This window comes from Bolinopsis microptera, chromosome 11 (genome assembly GCF_026151205.1).
Source record: "Bolinopsis microptera isolate Bmic1 chromosome 11, MBARI_Bmic_1.0, whole genome shotgun sequence".
Lineage (NCBI taxonomy): Eukaryota > Metazoa > Ctenophora > Tentaculata > Lobata > Bolinopsidae > Bolinopsis > Bolinopsis microptera.
Window position 1 is genome coordinate 8,845,453 of NC_087082.1, and position 19,776 is coordinate 8,865,228.

At 38.6% G+C, this 19,776-nt stretch overlaps 3 protein-coding genes across 4 annotated transcripts; 1 reads left to right on the forward strand and 2 right to left on the reverse strand.

Moving 5' to 3' along the window:
• Positions 1–2,067: 2,067 nt before the first annotated feature.
• On the forward strand, positions 2,068–7,885 carry LOC134822901 (alpha-2A adrenergic receptor-like). 2 transcript variants are annotated; one of them, XM_063834172.1, is made up of 8 exons: positions 2,068–2,186; positions 2,606–2,752; positions 2,977–3,197; positions 4,425–4,584; positions 5,251–5,430; positions 5,803–5,910; positions 6,092–6,249; positions 7,004–7,885. In XM_063834172.1, the coding sequence occupies exons 1-8, from the start codon at positions 2,082–2,084 to the stop codon at positions 7,341–7,343; spliced, it is 1,419 nt and encodes a 472-aa protein (XP_063690242.1). In that variant the 5' UTR covers positions 2,068–2,081; the 3' UTR covers positions 7,344–7,885. The 2 variants fall into 2 exon arrangements, with proteins under 2 accessions (XP_063690242.1, XP_063690243.1); XM_063834173.1 differs by lacking the exons at positions 2,068–2,186; positions 2,606–2,752 and having other exon boundaries at positions 2,910–3,197; positions 7,013–7,433.
• A 470-nt stretch (positions 7,886–8,355) lies between these two features.
• On the reverse strand, positions 8,356–9,931 carry LOC134822902 (uncharacterized). Its single transcript, XM_063834174.1, has 2 exons — positions 9,360–9,931; positions 8,356–9,221 (listed from the first exon to the last, which is right to left on the reverse strand). Exons 1-2 carry the CDS (start codon positions 9,888–9,890, stop codon positions 8,820–8,822), a joined length of 933 nt encoding a protein of 310 aa, XP_063690244.1. The 5' UTR covers positions 9,891–9,931; the 3' UTR covers positions 8,356–8,819.
• A 190-nt stretch (positions 9,932–10,121) lies between these two features.
• LOC134822899 (uncharacterized) lies at positions 10,122–19,659 on the reverse strand. Its single transcript, XM_063834171.1, has 12 exons — positions 19,571–19,659; positions 18,983–19,178; positions 18,546–18,703; positions 18,331–18,410; positions 17,995–18,097; positions 17,664–17,798; positions 12,731–12,847; positions 12,396–12,494; positions 11,766–12,237; positions 11,382–11,433; positions 11,141–11,246; positions 10,122–10,960 (listed from the first exon to the last, which is right to left on the reverse strand). Exons 1-12 carry the CDS (start codon positions 19,595–19,597, stop codon positions 10,847–10,849), a joined length of 1,659 nt encoding a protein of 552 aa, XP_063690241.1. The 5' UTR covers positions 19,598–19,659; the 3' UTR covers positions 10,122–10,846.
• Positions 19,660–19,776: the final 117 nt, after the last annotated feature.

Sequence of the window (19,776 nt, forward strand, 5' to 3'; positions counted from 1 at the left end):
AAAAGCCTATTTAATCGGAAACATGACATAATTCACAAACACTAGTAGTCCATCTATCACATTCCCTACTGCAGCTGGGCACTCATTAAGCCCGATTGCCCCCCCCCCCCCCCCCCCCCCGACTGACTGTACTCACCATGCTAATGTGTATGTGATGCAGTGCAGCTTGATGAGTGACCTACACGCCAACGCGTGGATTTTACCCTTAACTTAAAACCAACGAAAATATGTTAACGAGCAGAATATTGGATTGGTGAAAAGTAAGCATTTTAGGATATATGTTGCAAATGCATATTATATATGTTTATCAATAGCTTTTGTAAAAATGTTAAGTGTTATTTTTTAAGCCTTTTGGCAGGTTTTTATCATACTAAAGTTAGCAACAGTGGGGGGCTCAGTGGCACGCCTTAAACAGTTTTTTTGCGATTTTTTATCCAATTTCAAAATAAAACGGTTCAAGCCTTCAGGCAATATGTTGATTCGTAGCTACTGTATTCATGTGCAGATTCAGCTCAGCCTTACCCCATCCATAAGTCACCAGGACTTTCAAAAGCTGTAACGATAAAATTGCGCCGGAGGACGAAAATGTGCGTGAACCCCTGGGTAAAGCCCATAATGATAAAGCCATACAACTTTTACCCGTCTTTCTCTATAGAATAACCCTTTCTACGAGTCTGATAAGTATGAGACTTTTTGCAGGTAGTGAGCCTCTAATGGGCTTATATTAACTGACTCATCTTTCTACTGCACCTCTATTATCTTATTATAATGTGACCTCTGTTTTACGAAATGTGATAAACGCAACTATTCTAGACACGTATTGTGCCCACTAAGGCAGACACGCTAGGAATGGAGTAACTGTGATTTTAAGATTCTTTAGATAATTTTCAGCTATTCTTGATTAATAGTACGTGCTACTCTATAAATACTTTAATCTATTATTTTTCCGTTATAATATTTTGTTGCTCTTCTATTTGACGCTTGTTGCGATCCTTTTGAGACATTCTCATTCGATACCGTGAATGTGCTTTGTGACTTTATAAATAGTCAATCTATCATTTTGCCGTTATCATCTATTGTTGCTCTTCATTTTTGACACTTATTAAATATTTATTATAAGTCATGTACTCAACAAACTCTATAAATAAATCATTTGGCTGTTATTATGTCCATTTTGACAGCTGCAGACGTATAGATAGCGTTTGGGAGTTACTTTATCGTTAGAGGGAATTATTTTGGGTTGGAATGTTGTTCTTTAATTGCATTAAATACACTCCTCCGAATTCATGCTCGCCGTTACGGCGTGCAACACATGCGTTGGGTTTTGGAGTTGCTGTTCGAACAGGTGTACTCGATTTACTATTATTATTAATTAAATGCCCATATTGATCCTACTTTAATTAATTATACTTTAATTAATCACGAGTGTCTGCAGTATTATATTTATTACTGTTGGTATTTACCGTATTTACCTTATGATTTTTGTCCTGGCAACAATATTTATAATTTATGGAGAATAGGCTATTACTACATATATTAAAAGCATTAGTTAAGTTAAGTTGTATCAGCTTATGAGCTTATTCTGTTTGGCATCAAACTGCTCAACTACGCTGAGAAACCTGTCGTTATAATTAAGTTAAATGCAGTTTAATCGTTTTCTGGCTTTGTTTTAATTTTTGTGTTAAGCGTACTGATGGTTTTCTCCGATAAATTTTTCTCCGATAACTTCAAACTGTATCTGACTTTTGAAAGAAAGGCGTAGGCTACTATTCATATTTAGGCGATGAAGACCCATAAGTACAGAATCTTTAAATCTTAACAAGCCGGTATTTTCAGAAAGTTGTTCTTGCCATTTGGATTTTTAAGAGTCGCTTACAACTAACTTTTCCAATATTCGACAATCTGCCAAAAAAAAACATTTCGTCGAAGTATCTTTAGTCTTTACTTGCTGTTACTGTTACTGTTAGCTTTTATTCTTAACTTACAATTTTTCCAAGTGCTGAACATTTAATTTTTCTAAATAACCTGCCGCTAATTAAGCATATTATTAATATTATTAACAGCGTGATGTAACAGGTGTAATGGCAGGATCAGAGGGTATATGTGGAGAGGATTACGCGGGGAGGATGGTGGCTATCACCATCCTGTCCTCCGTGTGTGTCCTTACTGTCTTCGGAAACACCATGGTACGTACTTGGAGGTGTAGTAATTGGAGGTGTAGTAATCGGAGGTGTAGTGATTGGAGGTGTAGTAATTGGAGGTGTAGTAATTGGAGGCGTAGTAATTGGAGTTGTACTTGTAGTAATTGGAGTTGTAGTGATAGGTTTTAAGTTTAGATTGAGAGCTGCTATGTCACTGCACTGATATAAGAACGTGTTATTAAATATTAATCAGGTGTTCCGGTTTTAAAGCAGTCTGCTAATAAGTGACTGATACTAAATTGATAAAAATTAAAATGACTGATGATCCGATTGTGACTGCTAATAATTACATTTACGTAATCGCAATAATTACTCTAATCATAAATTATACCCAAAATCTCCTAATAATCTCTAAACACCTAAGGAAGTAAGGACTGGTAATGTTAATTAAACATAATTTGCAGGTGCTGCTGGCCTTCTTTCGAAACCGGAGTCTCCGTTCCTTTGGTAACTACTTCTTGATCTCACTGGCACTAAGTGACCTGGTTATGGGGTGCTGGACTTTTCCTAACACTATCGCTAACCTGGTTCTCTGCAAATCATGGATGTCGGTAAGATACAAACGCTGTGTTTTTAATACAAAAGCGATTGTTGAGTTGTAGTAATTTAAAGAGTGCACGCCGACATTTAATTTAAAGAGTGCACGCCGACAATTTAAGGGCTGAAGTGAAGAAAGCGGCTTTAAATTCTCAAAGGAATTTAGCACAATTTCCGGGGTGGTTGAAAACAATGAGTATCCTGAATATTTGAGATACCTAACATTTCACCCTATAAGGCGCTGCTATGCGAAATGTCTGGCTACATAGACAACGTCATCCTGACGAACAGTTTGGTGACGTTAGCAGCTTGTAGCTACGACAGGTACCTGGTGATAACCCGACCTCTCTTCTACAAACGGTGTATGACTGGCAAGCGTACCCTGCTTATCTTGTGTGCCACGTGGATCTACTCCATGTCGCTGTCACTGCCACCATTCTGTGGTATCGGCAAGTTCAGGTTAGATTTGATAAGTTCAGATAAGATACGGCAAGTTCAGGTTAGATTTGTTAAGTTCAGATAAGATACGGTAAGTTCAGGTTAGATTTGTTAAGTTCAGATAAGATACGGTAAGTTCAGGTTAGATTTGTTAAGTTCAGATAAGATACGGCAAGTTCAGGTTAGATTTGTTAAGTTCAGATAAGATACGGCAAGTTCAGGCGAAATTTGGTAAGTTCAGATAAGATACGGCAAGTTAGATTTGTTAAGTTCAGATAAGATACGGCAAGTTCAGGTTAGATTTGTTAAGTTCAGATAAGATACGGCAAGTTCAGGTTAGATTTGTTAAGTTCAGATAAGATACGGTAAGTTCAGGTTAGATTTGATAAGTTCAGATAAGATACGGCAAGTTCAGGTTAGATTTGTTAAGTTCAGATAAGATACGGTAAGTTCCGGTTAGATTTGTTAAGTTCAGATAAGATACGGTAAGTTCAGGTTAGATTTGATAAGTTCAGATAAGATACGGCAAGTTCAGGTTAGATTTGTTAAGTTCAGATAAGATACGGCAAGTTCATATTAGATTTGTTAAGTTCAGATAAAATACGGCAAGTTCAGGCGAAATTTGGTAAGTTCAGATAAGATACGACAAGTTTAGGTGAGATTTATTAAGTTCGTATAGTATGACACAGTGAAACTATCGGACTACGATGTATGGGGACTTTCCACCCCATGGCAACATAAGATACGGCTAGTACCGGCGAAATTTGATAAGTTTAAGAGGGAACAGCTTAGTTAGAGGTTAGATGAGATTGTTGAAGTGTGTGTGTTCAGTCTAAAAAGTTCAAGTGGCTATTTAAAAAAATTAACTAGGATGATCTATTTTGGGCAATATTTAGTTTCTGTCGATCTTTCGATGCCCATCCCTTGAAAAACCCCTGAAAAGATAACTTTTTAAGCGATATCAGGTGAGATTTGGCAACATCCTCACAATTTACAGCCGGGCACTGGAGATTATTTTTAGTCGTTACAAAATTTGATTCCGTTAGAAACTCAAATTATCAGAACTGGTGTTACATTATTCATCATTATATTATTATTTATCATGGGAATCTTCACCCGTTGAATTTTTGTTACTGATTCATATACAAAATGTTTCAATAATTTAGCAATTCAATGGCTAAATTATCACTTTTATGTGACTTAACCCCAATATTAAGTCATATTCTCACAGCCACTTCCCGCACTCAGACTATCAGAATTCTCCAGAACCTGCGCCCTAACAGTAACTAACACGGAACCTTTACAAAATTTCAAGATCTACTTCTCGTCCTACATTATCTTTACCTTTATTCCACCTCTCTCCATCATGATAACTTGCTACTACTTCATCCTTCAGACTGCCAGAGAGGTAAGAAATTATTTATATAATTAGTATGGGATTATTATTTATGAAGGAGCAATGGGTATCATATTCACTCTCCTCGCGTCCTAAGATGACGTTTCTCTTGTCGCATATATGATGAAATTTATCGATAAACTGCGAAACCTTTATAAAGTTACAGTTACGATATTTCACTGCTCTAGCCATTGAAATTATTGGATAGTTCCACAGTCCATACTTGGCAAAATCGATAAGCGATCTAAGAGATGGTTTATTCCATAAGATAGATAACCAATGCATCTGCCACGCCTGTTTGAATAAACCTTCTAGAACAAACCTGTTCTTCACAGCTGCCTCCAAATTGTAGGCACGCTACATAGTTAAATGTATAGCCGGACTTCTGACAGCATTCTAGCGCTATGACATCTAGGAACAGCCTCGCTCAGTACTGACATGCCTTAGTCATAGAGTCACAGGAATTAGGATTGTAATGTGGCTTACTAATTTTAACATGGAAATACCTCTTTTCAAGCTTCAATTAACACTAAAGATTGTTTCATTAAAATAGCATAATTTAAAGTTAGAGCCTACAGCTACCAAATATATAATATTGCTTGACCGACTATATTGAATTTTCAAATGATAAATATACTGCTATAATCTTTTACCATTATTGAATTTCCTTGTACTCAGGTTAACGCCAAGTTCCGTGCCCAGGTTAACGCCAACGACCCGAATGTAATAAAACAGGGAGGGGCATGGAAGGGTATCAAGAACTACAAGGCTGGTCTGATGATAGCTGTCATTATCGGAGTGTACCTAGTTTTCGTCCTCCCGGTCATGATATTCGCTACTCTACAAGTAGTTTTTAATGTGAGTACAGGTAGTATATAAACACTTAGGGTGATAATGATTTTAGTGTGAGTATTGTTTATACCAATACTGTATTCTACTGAATTAGGCCAGACTACTCGACTATTGGATTATTTATTTTATTTATAGATGTGATGACAAATCCCAGAATATCCTCTAATTATGTCTATAAATATAATATTCAATATATTTTCATTGGTTAAACATTGTTAATAAGGAGAAGTTCTCGTCTGCTTCTGCGGTTTACAAAAATCATTTGCCATGGCAATCCGCAATATATACAAACTTGAATTAAGATTAAACGAATGTAACTAACTTAATGTTAAGATAATCGTAAACAATAATCTCCACTTCAATTCACACATTTATCAGGTCCACGGAATACCAAAAGATGCAGCTCTGATAGTAGTCTACTTGGTCATGTGTAACTCCTTCTGTAACCCTATTATCTATGGGATCATGAACAAGGAGTTCCGTAAGGTAACACACAATATTTCATCTTATCGACTATAAATATTTCTACTATACTTTTTTCCACTAAGCCAAAAGCGAATAAACTCTAGTAAAGTTGTTGGGCCGATACCTATTATTAAATTATCTCCCCTGAATGAACTTCACCCAAACTGCCCATACCCCTCCCACTGACACCTTACCTCCGCAGACATTCAGGAATATCCTGTCCTGTAGATCAGACAGATCCTTTAGACAGATGAACTACCGGCGGGAGAGTCTGGCATACAGCACCAACTCTTGTAACGGTACCATGCTCCTGAGGAAACGAGATCTCAGTCAGAGTAATAACTCCTCTATTTCTCTCGGGTAAGTTTAGTTCAAAATAACTGAGACTATTTTTAATTGTTTCGGACCTTGATTTGCCGTTTTTACGTCTTGATTTTAAAATATAAGCATCATTTAGATACACTAGCAGGAACCCGTATAACCATGCAATGGTGTCAAAACTCAAGAGACTAAAATAATTATCATCTATTTAATTCGCGTTTTTGACACCACTTGGGGGTCCAAATTTGGGGCTCTAAAACTTTTATTTCTTGGCCAATTTTTTATTTTTTCATGCTATCACTATACACCCATAATCATATGATCAAAACACAAAGCTTTGAAATATACTTTTTTCTGTTTGAGATTTGAATAACGTTACTGTAATGTTCCAAATTATATTTTAAATGTTCAAAATGTTCAAAAAATGTTCAAATGCTGATTTTGAGGCTATTAAAGCATTTGGCCCAGTCAAAAAAGTTTCAGTTGTATATCTTTTACGGTTTTTGCGGAAAGTAGCGTTAAAGTTGATGCCGTGGTGTCAGTAAAATGGCACGGATAAACATATATCGTCTCGCTTTATATATAGTAAGATTTTGTAAATACAGTAAAACCCTGACTTACCGCCAACCCCTGTTTACCTCAGTTGACTTCTATACTCAAAATTCTGCGGTAAATCGGGGTTTAACTCTACATATATACTGAGGTTATCAAAATTGTTAAAAAATTAAATAACCCCGAATGACAAATACATTTTTTCCTGAAAACTATTGTCACTAAAATATCAAATTTAAAGCCCCGACAGGTCGTCCACTATGAGCTCAAACCAGAGTGTCAGCAGACAGAACTCCGAACTAAAGAAATACTTCAACGGAAAGAGAAACAACAGTTTAGGGGGGAACAAAGATCCCTGTGTCTTACCCCAAGCAGGCGGGACCATCATTGAACTGTCAGAGCACAGCACGTCGGACTGCTATCGGGAGCATGTCAATCCGAACTTTAGGACCAGTTCAGAGGCCGTAAAAAACTTAGCCATCTCAGAGTTTAATCCCTTTAGATTTATTTGGACTATCAAGAGTTCTAGTTATGAGTGTGTTTGTAATAGGAAAGGCAGGAAACGAACAATCTCTTTCTGAAATAATAGTATATTTAAAGTGTGATCAATTTGAGTTGGCACCGGTGATGAGAAAGGAGGAGATAAATTCCAAATAAAAAACTTCAAGATGCCATTTCCAGTGATCACATCCGGGCCAACTTTAACTGACAGCGCTATTATAATACAATTAATGAATAAGAAGCTCCCAACCGGACCCTCGTCCCTCTATGTTCCCTCTATAGAGCATTTTAATTTATCTTAATTGTCAATGATTATTGTAATATTCTTCAATCAACAATGTTTGTTTCAGAAAATCAACAATCAAATTTATGTACTGTAAGTCATGAATTTTGATAATTCGGTGAGTGAGCCTGTGCTCAATAACATTACGACGTCATGTTTTAATTAAATATCAATATAACGTGACCAATAATATCCCAAACCGCTTCACCAAGGATTCTCCTTCTGAAAATAATGTTACTGATTGAGAGTATTTGTTAAATAAATTATGTACATATGCATAGATCGTAGTTTAGATTTATTCAAGACTGAAAGATTAATTCAGTGATTGTGTCGCTCTTTCGATTGAACTTTATTGGTAAGAATTTGAAACACTTTAGTTTCAAACGAAAAGGGGCTATCAAAAAACGAACAGAAAATATACAACAATAAAATAACTGCTTGCAGGGTTAAAACTTAACTCCTATCTCATTCTATACGAGTTAGTATTTAACAAAAGAATAACACAAATAAAAAATACACGAACGTTTTTAATACTTAATGTATTAAAAACGTTCCAAAGATTGAGTGCAAGAGTTCTTATAGTACAATCGTCATCAAGTTCATGCTCGCATGGTCACATGAACTATAACGACGATTTTCTAAAAGAAATAGATTAAAACTATATTATAATGTTTTCTGTATGGAGTTAACACAAACTAGAAACTTTTACTTTAACTGATAACTGTACAACCAAGTCGACAAAAGCACCGACCCAAAACAGTAAATCCAAAATTTGCAAGGCACTGATTAATAATTACAAGGTTATCTCATTTATGGGAATATTTACACACACACACACACAATTTTAACCTAAATCCGTTCCTGAATATCTTGAGATATTTGCCGCCGAGTCCAGACCGGAATACAGCGCAAATTCATCTTAGAACTGTCATGACGCATCAAAAGTTAAAAAATCATTTTCAAAAATTTAGATACGTTTTAACGCATCTAAACAACACACGGACATAAAATACCTAAAAAAACAAATTTATCTCACGTATTAATGAATCTCGTTAAAAATAATGAAAACTTTCGTTTTCTTGACTCATTTTCACATGATAATACGAAATAAGGAGCATTTTTGTTGTTGGAAATAATAGCAGATCCGGATGAATTTCGTATCATCATGTGTTTACTTGAAAAACTTAGCATTAAAATTGACTTACAATGACTTATGTATACACACTCAAATAAATAAAAATTACAACAAATATATCATAACGAATAAAAAATCCTACTTTAATTCTGATTTAAGCTTTTTGTACACGCTGTCGTATTTGGTAAATACAGTGACATAATCTGATAGTTCGTCATTCAGAATGGTTTTTCTGATAAAACGCTTGCAGTCAGCAATCGAACTCTCGTTAAATTGAAGATTATGAAGCTGTCTCAAAGCAGGAACGAAAGTGCTAATTTCGTTAAGAATATCCAAAGAGGACACAGCAATTTCTGATGGTTTCCACTGAAGAGCGGGGTAGCTTACAGACATAAGTTCGCAAAGAAACTTGCCACAATAATACTGCTGGCGGGAGCAAGAGAACACTTTCACAATGTACCGAAGGAACTGGATCGTTGTTGGGTATCCCAGGTCATAATCAAGCGCTAGAAGAAACTTACTCTCCATTCTTTCAAGCTCCTGAAAATAATTATATAATTATATAAATGCGTGAGTGGTATTGAAAATTATCTTTATCTTTAATGCATATCTACAATGTTCAATTTTATGATAAGTTTTTCATGCACAAGAACATGTTTTTAAAGGAGCGCTGCTAACCTTAGGGGTGTAAGTGTCTTCGGTAATGTAGCATAGATCACTCATGCTGGGAACACATATCTCCTCGAATTTACATGCAATAAAGATAGCACCAATACCAACCAGCTGAAGATTCGACCTTTCAATCAACGTTGTCGTCAAGAAACGATCTATATACTGTATAGCATAGTACTGCGTCTCATCGGTTAATTTGAACTTAGTGCATGCTTGAATTATCCAGTCAACAAGAATAGATCTCATCACAGGCTTCAGATCATGCTGCTTGTCCATATAATGAGGACACACGTTTATGGACTGTTCTAAGCGAACAAGGTAGCCAAAAACATCTCCAAGGTAAGAGTCGTCTTTGGATGAATCGGATTTCTTTGATACAGGACTCACTGTTGATTTCTTAGCTTTCTTCGAAACCAAGTTGTTCCGCTGGCTGTTGCTGATGTTAATTAGCGGGGCTCTACGGCATCTTGTTACTCTAGTCACTTTGCCGTCATTGACATCTCCGAGCTCATGGTTTTCAAAGTTCAATGTGTCCATTTCTTAAGGTTTTTAACATTAGTTATGACGAAAAAAATGTTAGAATTCAAATTGTAAGGAATGGGAAAGTACAGTTATGGTACTCAGTACTGTTTTTTTGCGTTTAGCGACGTGATGAACAACCTTATACTTATGTCATGCATGATGATCGAAGGAACCCCTACAAATACACATATCACAACTGCTGAAAATGTTCCACTTGGATTGTGATTAAAGAATGATAGGCGTTACTGAAAAATAACAAAATTTCATAATAAATTATAACACAAGACAGTACAATTCCGGTAGATTTAGTTAAATTCAAACCAATATAAATAATGAAACTAAACGTTTGAATTCCTTATATGAAATACTGCCACAACATAAGGCCAGGGTCACATGGAGAGAGGCGTTATTGAGTGTTTAGTAATTCGTAATCCGCTATTCGAGTAGACAGTGGACACCCTAATAGCAACACGATACCGCCTTAAAATATCAAGCAATAAGCAGGAGATTGTGATTAGAGTTGAAAGCTAGAATGACCAATGCAAGAAGAGAACGAATACAATCACGAAGAGAGAACTTCATTGATTGTACAATTTTTGCTCCTTCATAAATTATCTTTTTCGTATGACCAGGTTCAAGTAGCACGAAAACATGCTTTGTAGGTTCCTTAATTTTGCTCACATGAATGATGATCAACTATAAAATCATGTAGCTGAGCAGAGCGCTGGCCAGCTCAGTTAATTTAACGGCTACAAAATTATTAGGTCGGAAGAAAGGGGCCGGGGAAACGTGACTTTTTATAGTGGTAAGGATAGTGCGTACACTGGAAATAAAACTTCGCCGCCGCGCAAAGAATTTACAGTAGACCGTTTGTGCGTTGAACCGCACTGGATAATAATTTTAAATTGATCTAAAAATCAACAGGAGAGGAAAATGACGCTCCTAAAACAGCCTATGAGACTTTGAAATGTTCACCAGCGCTGATTTTGCACACGTTCAATATAAGAAACTTTGCGTTCCATCTCTTCTAATGTATTCATTGGATATTGTCTCCTTAACACATACTTCTTCAGTCCTGGAGTAACCTGTGATTTTGAAGTGTAATGCACAATACATGATATGTATATCAATTACGTGAACTGGAGAAGGGTTGAAGTTTTTATCGGTCGATAATCATTATCTGATTAGGTTGTTGACAGCTGAAAATTCCCGGAACTACATAATGTAATATGTAATTTAAGTTAGTACTTAGTATAATATCTTACCTTGGTTGTCAACTGAACAGAATCCTGGATGAAGTTCATTTCTGGGGGTGCATCCTCGAGGAATAATTTCATGTTTCCTTTCTTTCCATGTCTCATGAGCTTCTGCCTGAAAATATAAATTTGTTGATTTTCAGAAAAACGCATGAAGATAAACTTTCCCCTTACAGACACATTCAAGTCATTGCACACCAAACTCTCTTAATTCAAATAAATTGTAGCGAATATGATTGTGATAGCTCACCTAAAATACCAGGCTCGGAGCCTCTTTCTGAACTTAAAACTTGGTGCTGAACCTGTAAAAATATTGATTAAATGGAAGATGGTACTCCATAATTTCCCCCTATTTCATTGAGATAACATCCAATCTAATAAGTAATTGGATACATAATATATTGAGGATTGGTATTGTTTTCTACATATCATGAAACAGATCGTTTGCCCGTCAATTTGAGTGTTTCTCTTTGTTTAAAATATAATGCTCCTGCTTGATTGCAGCAACTAACTAATAATTAATATATATTCTATATATCTTTAAAGAACTAGTTTTATCAGTTCTAGCCTTGAAACATCTTGGTTTCTTGGGTATCTTGCACAGTAATGAAATAATAATCGTGTGTTTACGAACCGACGGCTTTCTGCATGATTCCAGGCGGCGCAGGGGGAGGAGGAATATTTTCTCCCGCGGAAAGATTATCTTGAGCGACAACGGGCTCCTCATCGTGTTGTCCCAACTTGAATATCGGAGAATAAGGAGTTTCATAACCAATTGATCTTTTTGGAGTTTCCTCAGACTTTTTACCAGTGAGTTCTTCCAAAAATTCTAGTTCCGATTTTTCATCATGCCGTTGAAACCTTTTGGGCGATATTCCAGATAAATCTTCGGCAGCAAAGTCTGACTTTTTATTGTCTGTGATGTCATCCATTGTGATAGGAACGAGTGGTTCAAGACGGGGGAGTTCCTTACTCAGTCTTATATTCTCGGGGGGAGGAGAAGGTTTGTAGGGTGGTGGAAGCTTTAGGAGATCGTGGTTTGTACGTTGTATAATATTTAAAATGGCTGTACACCAACATGATATGGCATAGTGTAGACACATTACCTGAAAAGACAAAGATTATACGGCTAACTGAAAATATCTAGTATCTGATAACGAAATTTAAAGTATTTATTGTACTCAAACAAGTATATTGTACACCAGAGAAGTTAAAAGAAAAAATATCAAGCAAACAGAAATATTACCAACAGTGGGAAACTTACCACAGACGACTTCCCTATGAAATAAGCAAAGATACCTCCAAGTGGTGTTATTACCAAGTACAATCTAGGATTATACCATTTCTCATGTCTGAAATTCACCTGAAAGTTGATCAGAGCTTATGAGATTTGCAAATCAACTATTACACACTTTGTTAATAGAATTATAGATAACCAATTATAGATACTACAAAAAAGTTAATGAGAATGATAATGATATTAATTTTCAAGACATGAATTTCAGTTCAATTAAGTAGACCTTATGACTAAATGCTTCAAAGTTCAAGAGGCAAGACACTAAAAAGTTTTGTAGTAAGAAAAACCTAAATCATTATTACATGCATGATAGTTCCTAAAGCGGTGACGATGCAGATGGGGAGACAGTAGAAGCCTACACTTGCATTACTGTTAACTGTCATGTCTAGGAAAGGACCAAATCCTCCATCCAAGAGTGGCTGAAATAGTGAAACATGTAGTTTATATAACGAATATCATAACGTACAGAGCAAAGGTGCATCAAGCAGCCTGCAGCATACCACTCGATCAAATTATATTTTTGAATACCCCAAATTTATTAGTTAAATACCAAACAATAATAGCAGCAAATCTGGGGAAACTTGGTGGACATTGACTTTTTTCACACATTTTGAGTATGTTGACTTCAACATGATATTGCAGCTTATTGTGGTTAATCTCAATGTTGGAGTGATGTTTTTCTGGTGCACAAAACACTGCAGTACAGTTATGTTGAATAATTGTGGTTAATGAATCCTCTATGTGGCCACTATGGTGGTTAAAATAGCATGGTTAATAAAGGTCTAAAATTGACCTAAATCAGTGTTTTTGGTCGTTTTAACCGCCATACGGCCACACATTCTGTTGCATTATCTTTAAAATCACTAATTATCCTCCAGCTATCTCTCATAATCAAATATAATCAAAACAAAATAAGGCACCAAAAGTTCGGAGGTTGCTGAATAATGGTTAATTTGTGATGGCTTCTGTAGACCGAAAGTCCAAAATAAACATGTTTTAACCACATTGAGGCCACATCTAAGGTTTTATGGTATTGGGACCATAGCCAAAAGTTTTGGGCACCTGGATGGTGTCCTCTGCCTTTGAAATTATGGTGATATTTCAATGCTGTGCCATACCAGGTGGTTAAGTACGCGCAAGCGCGCGCTTTTAATATATCACAGTTGGTGGTTATGGAGGAGGACTGAGAAGGGGAGGACTTAGGAGGACTGACGAGTGGAGGAAGAGGAGGATTGAGCAGGAGGAGGACTGAGGAGTAGAAGGAGGAAGAAGACTGAGGAGGATCAGGAGGACCCAGGAAGAGGAGGAAGAGGAGGAGGACTGAGGAGGAGAAGGAGGAACCAAGAGGAGGAACCAGGAAGAAGAGGAGGAGGAGGACTGAGAAGGAGGAGTGAGACTGAGAAGGAGAACTGAGGAGGAGGAATGAGTAGGAGGAGGAGGAGAAGAAGGACTCAAGAGGAGGACTGAGGAGGAGGAGGACTAAGGAGAAGGATGAGGAGGAGGACCCAAGAGGAGGAGGACCCAAGAGGAGGAGGACCCAGGAGGAGGAGGACCCAGGAAAAGGCCCCAAAAGGAGGACTGGGGAGGAGGAGGACCGATGAGGACTGATGAGGACTGATAAAGAGGACTAAGGACGAGGAGGAGGAGAAGGAGTGAGCAGTGAGGAGGAGGACTGATGAGGAGGAGGTGTATGAGGAGGATGAGGAGGAGAAAGGAGATGAAGGAAGGAGATGAAGGATGAGGATAAGGAGGACTGAGGAGGAGGACTGGTGAAGAGGACTGATGAGGAGGAGGACTGAGAATGGGAGGACTTAGGAGGACTGAGGAGGGGAGGACTTAGGAGGAAGAGGAGGATTGAGGAGGAGGAGGACTGAGGAGTAGAAGGAGAAAGAAGACTGAGGAGGATCAGGAGGACCCAGGAGGAGGAGGAAGAGGAGGAGGACTGAGGAGGAGGAGGAGGAACCAGGAAGAAGAGGAGAAGGAGGACTGAGAAGGAGGACTGAGAAGGAGAAGGAGGACTGATGAGGAGGATGAGGATGAGGAGGAGGGTGACTGGGGAAAGGATTGAGGAGGAGGAAGACTGAGGAGGAGGAAGAGAAGAAGGACTGAGGAGGAGAAGGACTGAGGAGAAGGAAGAGGAGGATGACCCAGGAGGAGGACCCAGGAGGAGGAGGACACAGGAAAAGGCCCCAGGAGGAGGAGGATGACTTGGGAGGAGGAGGACTGATGAGGACTGATGAGGAGGAGAAGTAAGTGGATGAAGAGGATGAGGAGGACTGAGGAGGAGGACTGGTGAGCAGAAGGAGGAGGACCCAGGAGGAGAAGGAGGAGGAGGAGGATAACTGAGGAGGAGGAGAAGGACTGAGGAGGAGAAGAGGGATCCAGGAGGAGAACCCAGGAGGAGGAGGAGGAGGACTGAGGAGGAGGACTAAGGAGAATGAGGACTGATGAGGAGGATGAGGAGGAGTGTGACTGGGGAAAGGACTGAGAAGGAGGAGGAGAATGCGGACTGAGGAGGAGGAACCAGGAAAAGGAGGAGGAGGACTGAAGAGGAGGACTGAGAAGGCGAAGGAGGACTGATGAGGAGGATGAGGATGAGGGTGACTGGGGGAGGACTGAGGAGGAGGGTGACTGGGGGAGGACTAAGGAATATGAGGAAGACTGAGGAGGAGGAGGAAGAGGAGAAGGACTGAGGAGGAGAAGGACTGAGGAGGATGACTGAGGAGGAGGACTGAGGAGGAGGAGGAGGACTGAGAAGGAGGAGGACTGAGGAGGAGGAGGACTGAGGAGGAGGAGGAGGAGGAGGAGGAGGAGGAGGAGGAGGAGGAGTGAATAGGAGGAGGAGGGGGACTGGGCAGGACTGAGGAGGAGGACTGAGGAAAAGGATGAGGAGGAGGACTGAGAAGGAGGACTGAGCTGAGGAGGAGAACTGAGGACTGAGGAGGAAGAGGAGGAGGATGAAGAGGAGGTGGACCCAAGAGGAGGAGGACCCAGGAGGAGGACTCAGGAGGAGGAGGAGGATGACTGAGGAAGACTGAGGAGGAGGAGGAAGCATCTAAATATTATTTCCATTTTTGTTATTTTTTGTCCGTTTTTGTCTGTTTTTGTCCGCTCTATTTTTTGTCCGTTTTGATAATATAGGGTTCCGAACGAAAAAAACGGATAAAAAACAGGATCCCCCTGGAGGAGGAGGAGGAGAAGGATGACTGAGGAGGACTGAGAAGGAGGAGGACTGAGGAGTACTGAGGAGGATCGCTGAAGAGGATGGCTGAGGAGGATGGCTGAGGAGGATGACTGAGGAGGATGACTGAGAGGGAGGAGGAGGAGGACTGAGAAGGAGGAGGAGAAAGAGGACCCAGGAGGAGGACTCAGGAGAAAGAGGAGGACTCAGAAGGAGGAATGAGGAGGACTCAGAAGGAGGAATGAGAAGGAGGAGAACTGAGGAGGAGGAGGAGGAGGACTGAATAGGAGGAGGAGGGGGACTGGGGGAGGACTGAGGAGGAGGAGTACTGACGAAAAGGATGAGGAGGAGGACTGAGGAGAAGGACTGAGGACTGAGGAGGAAGAGGAGGAGGAGGACCCAGGAGGAGGAGGACTGAGGAGGATGATGAGGACTGCAGAGGAGGAGGACTGAGGAGGACTGAGGAGGACTGAGGAGGACTGAGGAGGATGGCTGAGGAGGATGGCTGAGGAGGAGGAGGAGGAGAAGGTGGAAGAGGAGGAGGAGGAGGAGGAGGAGGAGGAGGAGGAGGAGGAGGAGGAGGAGGAGGAGGAAGAGGAGGAGGAAGCATCTAAATGTTATTTCAATTTTTGTTATTTTTTGTCCGTTTTTGTCCGTTTTTGTCCGTTTTTGTCCGCTTTATTTTTTGTCCGTTTTGAAAATATAGCTGCCAAACGGACAAAAACGGACAAAAAAACATGAGCCCCCCCCCTGTAAAATAGTCATTTGAAATAGTCATGCAAAATTTCAGCTCTGATACGCTAAAATATCAAGTTAATCTTAAACAATCGACAATCTAATATGAATCCTCCCAATCCTCCCAGCCATATTAACTGGTGAACGGTGTAAATATAGAGCGGTATTTTAAAATGTAGCATTCAAAATTTTATGGATTCAAGTTGGCTCCTTTAGTCTAGATTCATTTAGAAAATTCTCGAAGTTCGAGTAATACAGTATTCTCAGGGTTTGGCGCTTAAGGAAGCTTCACATCCGAGACCGATTTCCACGAATCAATTTAATATTGTAGCTACTAGTCAACAACAGTGCAAGTGGGAAGGAAGTGAATCTAGCCATTGCTACTATATCAGGGGAACTCGTGTGTTCTAGGCTTAAGCAAGTTTCACATCCTAGATCATCTAGAGTACAGTGCAGACAACCCCCTCCATTATACATCCCTATCCCGCTTTAAGTCCGAAGTTTATCATTGTTAATTGTCCAATATTGAATCTAACCTGGCAGAAGCAAGCTTCAGCTCCAAAGTCAGGCCATTAATATCGACACAAGGTCGAAGCCACTTTCAGAGTAGCAAATCGTTAATCATGCTGATGTAAATTAAATCATAGAACTCGATGTTCCGAGTTAGTATGAAGAAAAGTATGGGAGCATCTGTGGGCTAGGCTGTATAGTTCTTTTAAAAAATATTTCCTTCCGTTTCAAATAAATTAAAGAATTCTCAGAAATTTTTTATTTAATTTCAAAATTTGCAATTGCATATTCATCCGGTAATTATTCTAATGGATACGCTAAGCATTTCAAACTAATCTTGACCTGGGAGAAGAGCTGACCAGTGACAAGTCGGCCGCAAAGCGGCCGAAAAACATGTAGCCTTTTTTTCTTCCCAAAATGGATTCCTAGTCATATTTAAAATTTATTCCACTGGGGACTTTGGGTGTTAGAGGTATGAAAAAATGTCCACTAACAAATCAGTCATATAAATCGACTACTTAACCACCTAACTCAGCACCAAAATGTTCTGAGATTTTTTTCGTTGCACTATCATAAAGCTATGACATTTTTGAACCTATGTAAATATTCAGATTACTAGAATTCATATTCTGTGATTTTTAAGGGGTGGTTAAATGCTTCATAGTGGTGTATTTCAAAATTTCCCCAGATTTGCTGCTATTGATGCATACAGAGGGATCTAATTCATCGGAACTAACGTTGTTATCTACATACATTTCAAGTGTAGCAGCAACTCAAAGGATATGTATCATCTGAACGTTATAACTAACCGTTAAATGACCTAAATGACGTAGACCTCTGTTGATGCTCATCATGATTAGCCCGTTAGCAACAAATGCTACCATCGTGGAACCGCCATTCATGTTTTTTGCTATTTCTTGCTGCCATTTCAGAACCTTTTTAGCCTGGGTAATTTAAATTGTTTAAAAGGGTATTAAGCATGACTAAATAATAAAAATATAGATGCGTAATTATCGAAACATGAAACAACTTGAACTCCTGAAGAGGAATACATTTAGAATAACTTGACAAGTGGTTAGAAAAATTTCAGAGATAAAATGTTCTGACACCTTTCTTTCTTAATTCTGTAAAAATACTCACTGTCTCTTGTTGATTATTCTTTTTCAGGACTTTAGCCATGTCACCGTACGACTGGTATGTTGGTATGCGGTCCCTTAACAGCGGCGCTATCCTCAGCGTACGTCTGGGGGTAAATGACAATTTGATGATCTGTGTGTTTGATAAAAGTCATCATGCATTACCAGTACATTACCAGTACATTACCAGTACATTACCAGTACATTACCAGTACATTACCAGTACATTACCAGTACATTACCAGTACATTACCAGTACATTACATGTATCTGTGTGAATCTGTTAAAACATTTGATCCCAAATACAGAATTTATCCTGTATTTTTCACAAAACAATTACCTAGTCAAAGGAAGAAGACAAGCCCTAAGGGTCAACGTTCCGAGACCAATCACCAGAAACCATTGTGCTCCACTATAATACTGAAACAAATATTTTTATGAGAGTATTATCAAATTGGTCCTAAATTGATCTCAATTGGATGAAGTAAGATATCAAAACTTCAAACTTTAATAACAAATAAAGAAATAATAGACTTTTGATTTTTTGTATCATACCTGAACAGTTTCATATATGGATGGGATGTAGAGATGAGTTAATTTAGGGATCACTACATCGTTCCAGACCACTTCACCTTTTCCCAAACTTGGTAACCACCCTTTTATATAATCAAACGCTCCCAAAACATTATTTCCAATAAATGCCAGTCCACTGTCTGAGGAAACGTTAATTAAATTGTAGTAATCTTATAAAGGCGTCTAATTCAAGAAAACAACACATTTTTTTCAAGAAAACAACAAACCAATCAGAACTCACTGCAAATAAATATATCCAATGATTTACTGTTCTGAAACGAATCTCAAACTTTCTTCCTCAAACATTGATTGGTGCTATATTCCCAGCTCGGGGAACACAACAGCAAATAGTTTAGGTACATAAGTAAGGTGCTGTAAATTTTGAAATTGAGAAGTGCTGGAAATGTAAAAATACTAACTTGAACCAGCTTCCAGCGCAACTTGGTCGATGCCCACATCTGCAAGGTCCTTGAGACTGACAGTTCCTTCAGGGGTGATAACTCCTTCTGGGGTACCACTGACTATCTCTGTCTTATCAGCATACAAGGGGCGGGAGGTTGTCAAGGTTCTACATCCAATGTTCCTGTAGTGACACAGCCGCTTTGACGACCTTATCTGGAATAATTTTAAATGTTAAATCATTCTTCAGCACATGATCATGGTAATAATAATGTAAACTGTTAAGTTAATCTATATTATTATATATATTATGTATCTCATAAAATAGCTTTATATAAGTATGCAGTGTGAGGCTGTGATTGCCGATAGAGAAGTCTTAGATAGTTGTTGAAGATCAGAGTTCATGTGCCAAACGTTGGAATGATAGATTAAACAGTGCCTCAGCAGCTTTCTAAATTTAATAGTAGAGGTTGCTTAATGCTTAGCTTACATAATATAGTGTGCTATCTAAGCTCTTTGCTTACGTACTGCAATTTTTGTAGTTTCAAAAGACGTGTATTTTAAAAATCATATTATGATAGAAAATTTGATAATCTCAATTTACTCACAGATGTCAGGGCCAAGTGTTGCCTCATTCCACCTAATAGTTTATCACAGCTGCTTCATAAAAACTTCATTACACTTGATGAAAGGATTTTTATTAAGGTTACTTCAAGACGTCTAGGCAGAAAACAAACTCATCAAGAAATAAGTAGGTATATTGGATGTTTATTGTTTAAATTACACACTTAAGGTCGGGTTATCAAGTGCACAT